Genomic DNA, 13,323 nt, shown 5'->3' with positions numbered 1-13,323 from the left:
CAGAATCCCATAGCCAGTGAAAATATACGTCAATAACGATTATGAAATAAAGACATTCCCAGATAAAAGAAAACTAAGAGAATTTTTCACCAGCATACGTGCTCTACAAAGTGTTAAAGGAAGTGCTTCAAGCAGAATGGAAATGATACTAGAGGAAAATTTGGAACTTCAGGAATGACGAAAAAGCAAAATAAATGGTATATATCTGGGTAAATATGAAATACCATTTTTCCTCATCTTAAGTTTCTTAAAATATATATGACTGTTGAAAGTAAGAATGATAACATTGTCTGGTAGGATTTTCAATGTATATAGATTTTCTACATATGAAAACTTTAACATAAAGGGGAGAGGGTAAAGGGACCATATGGTTGTAATTGAGGTTATAAAATAATAACTATGTAGAAAGGAAAAATTAGATATATTTATTGTAATCCCTAAAGCAACTACTTCAAAAATATGTAAAGAAATGTAGTCCAAAAGCCAGTGAATTAAAACATTCCAAGAAATATTCAAATAATCTAAAAGAAGTTGGAGAAAGGGGAACAGAAGAAGAAAAAGTCAGAACAACATACAGAAAACAACTAAAATGGTGTGCCTAAATGCAACTGTATCTGTAATTACATTAAATGTAAGTGATCTAAACACACTAATTAAAGGACATATTGTCATATTGAATTTTTTAAACCCAACTATATCCTGTTCATGAGAAATTCACTTTATAAAGACTTAAATTAAAAGTAAAATAATAAAAAATTATATACTATGACAGAGTATTCAAAACAAAGCTGAAGTATATATATTAGTATCAGAAAAATTAGAATGTAGAACAAGGAATAGCATGAGAAACAAAGAAGGATATTCCATAATGAATAAAGGACAATTCATCAAAAAGATGTAACACTTCTAAGTGTGTATGTGCCTAACAACAGATCTTCAAAAATACGTAAAGCAAAACTCAGGGGCCAGCCTCATAGCCTAGTGGTTAAATTCCACGCACTCCACTTTGCTGGCCCTGGCTCAGTTCCCAGGCACAGACCTACACCAGTCAGTGGTGACCCACATACTCAAAATAGAGGAAGATTGGCACAGATGTTAGCTCAGGGTGAATATTCCTCAGCAAAAAAAAAAAAAGCAAACATATAATTAAAAAATAGAAATAGACAAGTGCACAATTATGCTTGGAGATTCATTATTCCTCTTTCAGTAATTGATAGAACAAGTAGTCAGAAAATCAGAAGGATGTAGAAGATCTGAACAATACTATCAACCAACATAACCAATTGAAGTTTTTAGAACTGTCCACCCAACAACAGCAGAAGACACATTCCTTTCAAGTGTGCATGGAACATTCTTTAAGAGAAACCATATTATGGCTGGACTATAAAACAAACTTTAAAAAATTTAAAACAATTGAAGTCATGCAAAGTGTGTTCTCTAATCATAACCAAACTAAAAAGTTAATAACAAAGATATCTGGAAATTCTTAAATATTTTAAATTAAACAATAAAAAATGGAAAATAGGAAATATTTTTAACTGAATGACAGTTAAAATACACCCAATGTCACTGTAGTTTTTATTTGCATTTCTCATATAATTAATGATGTTGAGCATCTTTTCATATACCTCTTGATCATTTGTATGTCTTATTCAGAGAAATGTCTGTTCAAGCCCTTTGCCATTTTTTTTCCTGAGGAAGATTAGCCCTGAGCTAACACCTGTGCCAATCTTCCTATATTTTAAATGTGGGTCGCTGCATCAGCATGAATGACAAGTGTTGTAGGTTTGCCCTGGGGATCCGAACCATGAAACCAGGCCTCCAAGCAGAGAACACCAAACGTAACCACTACGCCATGGGGCTGGCCCCGCCCATTTTTTAATTAAGTAATTAGATTTTTTTGCTATTGACTTGTAGGAGTTCCTTATATATTTTGGAAATTATTAACCCCTTACCAGATATATAGTTTTAAATATTTTCCCCCATTAGTTTGCTTTTTCATTTTGTTGATGATTTCCTTTCCTGTGCAGAAGATTTTTAGTTTGATGTAGTCCCACTTTAGTTTTGCTTTTATTGCCTATACTTTTGGTGACATATCTGAGAAATCATTGCTAAGACCAATGTCCAGAAGATTTTTCCCTACGTTGTCTTCTAGGAGTTTTGCAGTTTCAATCTTATGTTTAAGTCTTTAATCTATTTTGAGTTAATTTTTGTGTATGGTGTTTACACCTGTTCGAATGACTATTATTAAAAAACCAAAAGATAACAGATGTTGGCAAGGTTGCAGAGAAATTGGAAACCCTGTGGTCTCAGGAGAATACATATTATATGATTCCATTTATATGATGTTCAATAAAAGTCAAAATTAATGGAAGAGATTAGCAGTTGCCAGGGGCTGGCCTGGCTGGAGGGATGGATTACAAAGAAGTAGCACAAGGAAAAATTTTTTGGAGTGATGGAACTGTTCTGTATCTTGATTGTGGCAACTGTTTTATGACCATATATGTTTGTCTTAACTCATAAAACTGTGCACCAAAAAGAGTGAACTTTACTGTACGTAAACTTAAAAGTGTATAATAATGAATAAAAAGGAGACTGTTAATAGAGACATGTTGGCCCAGATAAAGATATTCAAGGTGTTATATTAACCTAGGCTCAATTCCTTGTAAACAAACAATGACAACAAAAACATCAATGGCTTACCCCAAAATTAAATTTTTGATGTTGGAAAGGGTGTGTTATATTTGGATTGGTGATGATTTTATGGACTCATCCCATTTTTAAAATCAAGTTTTTCAAGAATGAATACTTATGAGTAAAGCTTTTTGGTACTTTTGAAGTGATTTAACCAGTTAAGACATTATTTGGTCATTATTAGAGCTGGTTTTAAGTATTACGTTAGATATATAAGAACAATGTATATAGGAATTTATGTGAAATATTCCCGTGTGAAAATATAACCTTAACTATCTGAAACTTCTAAGGAGGCAGTCATTCCTAGAAGGTGTATTTTTCAAGTACTTCCGAAGCAATAAATCTAAAATATTTTACTCATTGCTTTGCTCGTTTGAATAGAACATACTGAGAATAATTTAATCTTCTCTCAATGGCTCTGTGCCCTCATTAAAACATGGAATTCTAAAGTTTAGAGCAACCTGAGAAATCTCATACCAGAATATGATAGATAGACTGAAGGGCCTAGTTATACTTAAAACTATAATTATATTACACCTGTAACATGCTTTACAACTTAAGAACAATGAGTTCACATATCCTAAATTATTTGTAGCAATTCAGACTGGTAGGTAATCAAGTTATATAATCCAGCATTTTACAGACTAGGAAATGGATGCTCATAAAAATTAAGTGATTTACCCAATAGTCCACAGTGGAGCTGAGGATAGGACACAGGTTGTCTTATTCCTATGGGCTGGCGTGTGCTTAGTGGGTGGTACAATGCAAAGAGTATTAGACTAGGAAATCTTAAGGGAAAAGCTAAATGACTCGTTATTTCAGTATTTAATCCCCTGACTCAATTACCCTCCCTACTGCAACACAACAGATCTCAATTTCCATGAAACTGTCATTTTATCTTACACGTAAATAAGAACCCAACTTTTAAAATGAAGGTTTTTTACAATTCTTCCTGATTTTTGTACAAACTATTAAGAGCTTTGGCTTTGCAGCCATTCAATATCTTGCCACTTAATAGACCAAGATAACTAAAGTGAGTGTAGATAATGACAAGATATCTAGCTTACAAAAGTTTATCTAGTTGTTGTAGTAAAGAATGAACTTTCTACCATTTGAAGGAAAAATAGTAGATCACTTGAGCAAAGTGGCCTTCCTGCTATTACTGGTGAATTTAAGGAAAAAAACAAAAAGGTCACAGCATTGTCTACTGTCAGAGTTGTTGACACTAGAAATCTGTTTGGTACTTGTCACCTATATTTGGCTATTGGTATCAGTGGGGAAGGACCTGCTGTGCTTTTTAAGGTTCATATCATACTTGGGTAAGTGTAACAGTTATAGCCAGCCATGAGGAAAACATTCCTATATTATTAGGGCAGGTATCATCACACTTGGGGATCATCCATATCTGGCACTCTGTGCTTTTTGTGGTAACTACAGCCCTGCAGCAAAGGATCAGAGCCGTTACCCTGATTATGCATTGGTGAATTGACGTTTACCACTCTCCTCAGAATTCATTCCAAAGTATCTTGCTTCTAAATCCACACCAGATGAGGTATTTCAGGTATTTGAGCTTCATCTTCTGACTCCTCTCTTAACTGTAGCTGAACCATTTAGAAAAAGGAACCTGCTCTGAAATCTGGCGGCCATGATAGTAAATATTGATTCGATGGATACTGTCCCTACCCACTGACCCAAATGTCTTTGAAAATTTGGTCAGGTTGCAGATAAGAGGTTTTTCTTTCCACATTGGTGTATTTGAATGAGATTCCCCTTCAGAAAGCTAGTGAAGTTATTTGTTTCTGAATGTTCCGGGGAGAAACTCTACTCTCATTTTTTCTCTGCCCTCTGGAAACCACATCTGATTTTCTCTAATCAGATTTCTTAAAATTAGATAGATATTTGTGTAGGCATGAAAGAAAGTCAAGTTGTACAAATTGCAATGTTTGGCTATATGACTGTTTTTGATTTCTTTATGAGACTGCTTTATGGTTCAAAATATTCAGAGAAAGGAAAATTATTTTTTATTTCCATGTCACTGTACTTGTTTATTTCCATACCCAGTATACTAGAATGATTTCTGTTTGGTTTGGCTTTATAGCGTTTATGTTGTTGCTGTTTTCCCAATTTTGAAGAGACACTTTACTTGGGAAGGATTTTCTTTCTGTCTGTCAAGTTTTAGGAGTAACAATTTCGGTGTCACAGCTTTCTACAAGAACCTGAAATTGACTTAATCTAATTACAAGAGTTCTTCTTTATAAAATGCACTACTAGAATTCATCTTTTTAAAAAGAGTTTGACCTACCTTTTATTTGTGAGATTCACAGAGTTGTTTTCTCTTAATATTAAACATCTTGCCTATTTGCAGGAAGGATAAAATGTTTATTTAATTTCTCTTGTCTGATTATGATAGTGTCAATTTAATTAAAAGGTACATAGTTTTTACATGGTTTATTTTTAGTAAAATATACATGACTTTGAATTTTGATTTATATACTATAGCTATTAAAATAATTATTACGGTTAGTATTGCCTAAAGCAAAGAAATTTTCACAGTCACTAAGCCTTCTTGTTTATTTTCAAGCTTTAAAGAGAGGTTTGTTTTAGTATGTAAAAAGAACCCCTTTATCCCAGAAAGAGGAAAAATAAAAGCACCCTTTTGTTCCACAGCACAGCTTTTTGCTGTAAGACATATGCCAGATGTCTTTCTTGACAAAGAACAGTGAGTGTCCCTGTTGATAATTGACCACGTATGGCTACCACCATCTCTGCCTTTATTAGCCATAAATATTTATTTCAATGAAAGAATCTTTTTTTTCCCCATGCACTGACACTAGCCAGATAAGGGCTTTCCTCTTTTTTTTGTCTTTAAAGTTGGTACTTTTTTCTGAACAAATTCAATAGGTGTTCGCAATATGTATAATTTTCAGTGAGAACCCGTCTCCCTTTAGCACACAAATTATTGCCCGTTACCAAGATTAATTCACTTAAAGAAATCTTGCAGCTTGGAAGCACTGAAATTGTGTCAAAAATCAAAAGTGTGCAGATTCTACACATACACAATTTTTATTCCAATTTTCAGAATATCTTCTTTTATTTTTAGATGAATCTACGTTCTGTATTTACTGTAGAACAACAAAGGATTTTACAGCGTTATTATGAAAATGGAATGACAAATCAAAGTAAAAATTGCTTTCAGCTCATATTACAGTGTGCACAGGAGACTAAGCTGGACTTCAGTGTAGTCAGGGTAAGTATTGAGGTCTTACACTCTCGAATTTATAGCTGTTTATTACAACTGATAATTGCTTAATATGAGAAAAACTATCAGGGTATGAAGTCACTAACTTTGTAAACAGCTTCATTTCCCTGGTATAAAAATATATATTTTTTAAAAATAGAGCTTATCATTTAGTATGTATTTGTTTCTATAAATACCTTGGAAACACTAAAGCTTTTACATTGTAAACATATCTTTAAAACATCCCAGTCCTTTGAACTAATGAGTTCTTTTAAGATTAGTTGTTGATCTCATGCTTTCTTTAAACCTAGACTATATCTAGATATAACTCTCCAAAATGATTTCAGGAAAACATGCATTTACAGAGGGATTGTTGTGTACCCAGCATATTTTCTTGTTGTATTTGAATTTTTTCATCAGGCATTTATGACTTTAGTATTTTTGTCTTTTTAAGAAAACCTAGCGTTTTTTTATGAATACTTCCTCCTCCTTCTAAGTGAAGTTCGTACATTTTAATGGGTTAGTGAGTAAGGGACAAGAAATCCCAAGGGAGGAAATTTTCCTTTATTACAACCATAGTCATTCAGCTGTAAAAATCAGAGCTGCTATATGTTTGTGACAGGCAATGAGAAGATAATAGAGAGGAGGCAAGAGATAAATCTAACAGAACTAGTCACAGGTTTTATTGAGTGCGTAGAACCTTTCATGTTTGTCTGAACATGCTGCAAATCCTCCTGGCATGAAACCTTAGAGATTCAAAGATTAGCAACTTTCCCATCCTTGTCATTCATTAAGCTAATTTGGAAAAGAGAAAGGACGTCTGTTTTTAACTTTATTCTTCTGTTGGAGGAACTTTCAAAGACCCTAAAGATAAAAATCTTTGATAAGCAGAACTCTTAGGAAAATCTATTTTTTAAAGACTAAAAGATATATTCACTTTCACAAAGGGAATTATGCCACCAATTCTAGGGGGGAAATATCTAGGATATCTGTTTCTTATTTGCTGATCCATCATATTCAGATTTGTGTAAGAACTAGAAATATCTCCTATTGGTAGCTCTAAATTCCCTATTTGAAATACCTTTAGTAAACCTCAGAGAAAAATGTTTAATTGCCTTAGAAAAAATAATATAAACATGTGCTGTTTCAAGTTGATGAGATTTAATTCTGTAAGTATAAATTGGTTTTGGTTTTTCCTGCAATAATTTTTCCCCCTATATTTTACGATTACTTTAAAGTGAAAAGCCTTCTCAGGCAGCTGCTTTGTGGACTGTGACCTTTTATATTTCCAACTTGTTATTACAATCTTCCCTTAATAACTTACTTGCTTGTACTTGAATATTGAGAGTGCTGAAATACAAGTGTTTGTATTTATGCTCCACATGGTGTGAAATCTAAAACAATGAGAATGAAAGAAATAAATGTCTAGAATGCAAGCTTACAAGTAAAATGTTATGTAAGGTATAAAGACTTGTGTAAAACAGATTCATTCTCTCTGTTCTAGGAGAGTGTAAATTGTACAGAAATTCAGTCTTCCTAATCTAAATTCCAACACAATTTTAGTGGTTTTTCCAGTCAGAGGAGAAGGGACCTGTTTATAGACTCATTAGTCCACAACCTCCCCAGACCCCAATATTTGTTAGGTCTATATGTTCTACTTGAAAGAGACTTTTCTTTGTTATTTTTAATATAGCATTTTTTTGGTGTTTTTCCTCAAAAGAACTTAAATTCCACTGTGCTAAGAACTTGATCCCAATGTGAAAAGAAGTTAAAATGTAAAAATATCCATGCAAAAATAAATATAGTGGGGTAAAGGAATAGAAAAACAAAGAAGGAGGTATAGAAAAAGGAAAAGAGATTTGGAGACAGTGAATTTCTAAGGGAGAACTGAAAGAATTTTATGCACGTTGATGGATTGGTGACCCAAATGTCTTTCTTTTCTTTTTTTTTTATGTAGTATCGCTTTGTTTCTAAACCCCAAATTTTCGTCATATCAATTTTGTTTGACCCATTTTTTTTCTCTCTTACCAATGAGGCATTTGGAATAAGAATCATTTATATCCTATAAGCATTGGTAAATTTTAGATCCTGTAACTGAATGACTTTTAGTAAAATTTAATTCAGTTATTGGGAACCCTCAGGCAATCAATTTTCTTTATTTTCAACATTATAAATGGAAAATATTTCTTAAATGTGTACTTTCCTACTTTACTTCATTAGAGAATATTGAAAATAATTGAACCCTTACTTTTTAACTGAGAGTTTCATGATGGAAATCAGTTTTTGTACTGTGCATACAATAAAATAATAATTCTGAGGCCAGCCTGGTGGCCAGCGGTTAAGTGCACACATTCCGCTCTGGTGGACTGGGGTTCGCCGGTTCGGATCCCAGGTGTGAACATGGCACCACTTGGCAAGCCATGCTGTGGCAGGCATTCCACATATAAAGTAGAGGAAGATGGGCACGATGTTAGCTCAGGGCCAGTCTTCCTCAGCAAAAGGAGGAGGATTGGCGGCGGATGTTAACTCAGGGCTAATCTTCCTCAAAAAACAAAAATAATAATGCTTACGACATGGTAAGCTGTATGAGGTGATTTTCTCCTTTACAAAAAACCCCAGACTATTTAATGATCTCTCACATCGAATCTCTTTTTCCTTTCTTCTTTTGAGTGAGCAATATTTAGTGAACATTCTTAGTTTTGGTGCCATCAAGGTACCTCCAACAGCAATCTCTAGCACCAATGGCCCTCCTGTTTTGTTATTTCTAATTTTTTATAGATTAGATACCAGATTTGGTAAAATTATGTATAAAATAAGAGAAAGTGTGTTTTAAGGCTAAGGGTTGTACTTTTAGTAAAGTACATGGATCTTGTGACATCTATCTTGGCTGCGTTCTGAACAAGTAAGGTTGTTAGATTGCAGAGTTTCATATGCACGTGATATTCTACTGTGTTTTACTGTTTGATGGGTACATAATACAATTATCTAGTCAACTATATAAGCAGCTATATGTATATATATATATTTATATGTATATGTATATACGAACTATAAAACTATAGAAGTAAACCATAAATTTTCAGTGCACTAAGATCACCCTTAGACTTTCTGTGGTAAGGTAGGTATTGTGATGAGAACATGGTAGGTGGTTTGTTTTCTTAGAAATATTGCCCAGAGCTGCCCTCCAGATGTAGTAGTTCTTGAGTTCAAATTTTACCAATTCACCATGCTTTCCCATTGAAAGCTTTTAAATGTAATGCTTATATATTTTTGTAAAAATTATGAACAAATGCATCATGCTTCCTATGCATATCTTTCATACTTGAAAAGCCATAACACAGTAACTTATTTTGAATATTTGTAAAATTTACCTTTTTGAACCATACATTGAAATTATATTTATCCAAAAACATTTTAAATATTTCTCTTGAGCATATACTATAAAACCTTTTAGTTTTTCTCCCCTGCTTCCTTCTCCTGTGCCAGTTTTATTCATTTGTCCCTCTCCTTGAAATTCTCATCTCTGCTACTTAGTAAAACTAAAGCACAGTGAGTTTAAAATTCCCACGGCCTCATGTGAAGCAAAATGGAGCATCTCAGCTTATGGAACATTTCCTTTTTTTTTTTTTTTGAGGAAGCCTGGCCCTGAGCTAACATTGGTGCCCATCTTCCTCTACTTTATACGTGGGATGCCTACCGCAGCATGGCGTGCCAAGCAGTGCCATGTCTGCACCCGGGATCCAAACCGGTGAACCCTGGGCCGCCAGGAAGCAGAACGTGCAAACTTAACTGCTGCACCACCGGGCCGGCCCCAGAACATTTGTTTATTTGAGAAATGCTAATTATAAAATTAAAATGGCAAACAGAGATGACCATTTCAGGAGTTTCTAACCATAGTGGAAGGAGAATGTACTTTGAGGGCCAGTAAAATTGATTTTTAAATTTTTTTGTGAGGAAGAATGGCCCTTAGCTAACATCTGTTGCCAGTCTTCCTTGAGGAAGACTGTGTTGAGCTAACATCTGTGCCAATCTTCCTCTACTTTATGTGGGATGCCGCCACAGCGGTTTGTTGAGCGGTGCTAGGTCCACACCCAGAATTTGAACCTGCAAACCCCGGGCCATGGAAGCGGAGCAGGCAAACTCAGTCACTACACCACCAGCCGGCCCAGTAAAATTGATTTTGAATCCTTCCTCTGCTACTCACTGGCAGGGTATGCTTCCAAAAGCTGCTTAATATTTCTGAACCTCAGTTGCATTATTTATACAATTAGAAAAATATCACCTTGCAAAGGAGCTAATTTATATAAAAGCACATAAGGGGGATTCAACACATGTTAGCTTTTATTTATAGTATTACAGAAACGTTAATGTTGTATATAGTATAAATAGATATTGAAAATTGGATAATTTATGTGGTCTTCAAAAACACACACCAAATACACCCAGCACCGTATTTGTACAAGGCTAGATTAATGTGTGTTGGTAGTTTATAATATGGGAAGCATTTTGAAATAATTATGAAGTTTACTAATCACATTAGCAAATATTTTTTATTGTTTTTTAAGAAGAATCATGACTCAATGTAAAAATACTAAAATTATCATAGTAAATTACTTATAAAAAGTACATATTTTGTAGTCAAATTCTAAGTGCCAACCACTGATATTATTTTATTAATAGTATTTTTTCTGTTTATAAAAGAAATACATATTCATTATATAAAATTCAGTAAATAGAGAAAAGTGTAAAGAAGAAAATTAATTTACCGTAAATTAATGACAAACTGGAGAAAACATTTGCAACTTGTGACAAAGTGTTGCTATCTCTAGTAGAAAATTACTCCTATAAATCAATTTAAAAAGACAAATATCCCAGTATAAAAATGAGTAAAGGTAACGGATAAGTAATTCTATCAAAGTAATATAGTAACCATAGAAATTCAAATCAAAACAGCAATTATATGCCTTTTATTAACTTCTGGCCTAGTAAAGACCACGAAAAGATAAGGCAAAGCGTTGGTGAGTGGTATGGTGAAACCCGCACTCTTAAACATTGGAGGGTAGCTTGAAAATCTCAAAAAACCTAGCAATTTCCCTTCTAGGATAGCATTCTAACAGACCAATGACACAAAGATGCGTGTATAATGATGTGTATTGCAGTATGGTTTATAATAGCGAATATTTATAACAATAATCTAAATATCTAGCAATATTAAATTGACCAAGTTATGATATATTCATAGAACAGAATTTGTTACATCTGAAAATTGCAAGTGTGTATTTGTTTAACAATAGGGTCATGCATCTCTTAATGACAGAGATACCTTTCTGAGAAATGATTCATTAGGCAATTTCATCGTGAGAACATCACAAAGTGTACTTATATAAAACCTAGATGGTATAGCCTACTACACACCAAGGGTATATGATATTAATCGTATGGAACCACCATCGTATATTTGGTCCGTTGTTGACTGAAACATTTTTATGCAGTGCATGACTGTCCTATGAGCATTTTCCAATATCACTAAATATCCTACCTTTAGTGTGCTTCCAACTTTTCACTATTATGAATTAATATATGATGAACATCATTGCATATAAACTTTGTATACATCTATGATTATTTTTTAGGATCAATTCCCAGAAGTAGATTTACTAGGTCAAGGGATATAAATATTTTTAGAGCTCTTGCTACAGATTAATTGCATGGGTTTTGAGGTGGAGAGGAGCAATAATACAATTCTGTTATCAAGTTCCTACATATTTATGAAGTGTAAGTCCTGATCATCTCTGACTTTATACCTTAGTTTACTTTTTCTCTTATTGAATCTTTTGCCCTTTAAATTTGTATAGGCCTTGGTTCTATGACAAATGAGAATACAATTTATCACAGAGAAATTATTTTTTCTTTTTTTTGTTAAGAACTTTTCCATAATATCATTTTTTATTCTTCCAGACGTGGGTTGGCAATAAGAGAAGAAAAATGAGTAGTAAGAATTCTGAATCAGGAGCAACAACAACAGGAACTGTTTCCAGTACCTCTTTGGCAGCTCCAGACATTACAGTCAGAAATGTGGTTAATATTGCTCGACCTTCAAGCCAACAGTCTTCTTGGACATCTGCCAATAATGATGTCATTGTAACTGGTATATACAGTCCGGCCAGTTCATCAAGCAGGCAAGGGACAACCAAACATACAAATACACAAATTACAGAAGCACATAAAATCCCTGTTCAGAAAACGGCCAGTAAAAACGATACTGAGTTTCAGTTGCATATTCCTGTTCAAAGACAAGTAGCACACTGTAAAAATGCCTCTCTGCTCTTAGGTGAAAAAACAATTATTTTGTCAAGGCAGACAAGTGTGCTAAATGCTGGAAACTCAGTATACAATCACACAAAGAAAAACTACGGAGGCTCTTCAATGCAAGCCTCTGAGATGACAGTACCTCAAAAGCCATCTGTGTGCCACCGACCTTGCAAAATTGAACCAGTTGGAATTCAAAGATTATATAAGCCTGAACACACGGGTTTAGCATCACATAATTTATGCGGGCAAAAGCCACCTATTAGAGATCCTTACTGTCGAACGCAAAACTTGGAAATTCGTGAAGTATTTTCATTGGCAGTTAGTGATTACCCCCAGAGAATTCTGAGAGGAAATGTCCCACAGAAGCCTAGTTCAGCAGAAGGAACTTGTTTGTCCATTGCAATGGAGACTGGAGATGCTGATGATGAGTATGCCAGAGAGGAAGAGTTGGCATTGATGGGAGCACAGACACCAAGCTACTCAAGATTTTATGAAAGTGGCAGTTCCCTTCGAGCTGAGAACCAAAGTACAGCTTTGCCCGGACCAGGAAGAAGTATGCCAAATTCACAAATGGTGAATATTAGAGACTTGTCAGACAATGTACTGTATCAAAATAGAGACTACCATTTAACACCACGGACCTCATTACATACCGCATCTACTACAATGTACAGAAATACAAATCCATCACGGAGTAATTTTTCTTCACATTTTGCATCATCAAACCAATTGAGGTTGTCACAAAACCAAAACAATTACCAGGTAATGTGTAATTTACTTTATAAATGTTTTTAAAAAGCTTTGTTTCATGTAAAAATCTGTGTTGGTATCCAGTTAGACTTGAGATCCGGGTCACTTAACTCATATTTTGAAATAATTTGAGATTTTGAGTAATTTGAAGTACCCTGTGCTTTCTTTGTCATTTTTTTTTATAGAATATAATCATTTTTATAACATGGTAGCTTTCTCCTGACATTTAAAATGATTTTGTTCAGGAAACAGTAGCCTTATGGGAAGCATGGCATTTCCCATCACTAAAATAGGACTAAATTGGTTTGACTCATCCCCTCAAACACAGG

The 13,323-nt window shown here is 34.1% G+C and overlaps 1 protein-coding gene across 2 annotated transcripts in view; it reads left to right on the top strand.

Annotated features, from left to right (window-relative positions):
- The window catches only part of HDX (highly divergent homeobox), a 143,971-nt gene that overhangs the window by 18,066 nt on the left and 112,582 nt on the right, over positions 1 to 13,323 (top strand). Inside the window, exons 2-3 of one of the 2 annotated variants that reach the window (XM_014831064.3) lie at positions 5,795 to 5,941; positions 11,891 to 13,006. In XM_014831064.3, the coding sequence (XP_014686550.1) occupies positions 5,795 to 5,941; positions 11,891 to 13,006 (1,263 nt within the window). The remainder of the gene's footprint in view (positions 1 to 5,794; positions 5,942 to 11,890; positions 13,007 to 13,323) is intronic. The other variant, XM_044764034.2, reaches the window with a different exon arrangement.

The sequence above is a fragment of the Equus asinus genome, chromosome X, assembly GCF_041296235.1.
Source record: "Equus asinus isolate D_3611 breed Donkey chromosome X, EquAss-T2T_v2, whole genome shotgun sequence".
NCBI lineage: Eukaryota > Metazoa > Chordata > Mammalia > Perissodactyla > Equidae > Equus > Equus asinus.
The sequence above is the reverse complement of the archived record's forward strand: the minus strand, read 5'-3'. Positions and strand labels throughout refer to the sequence as shown.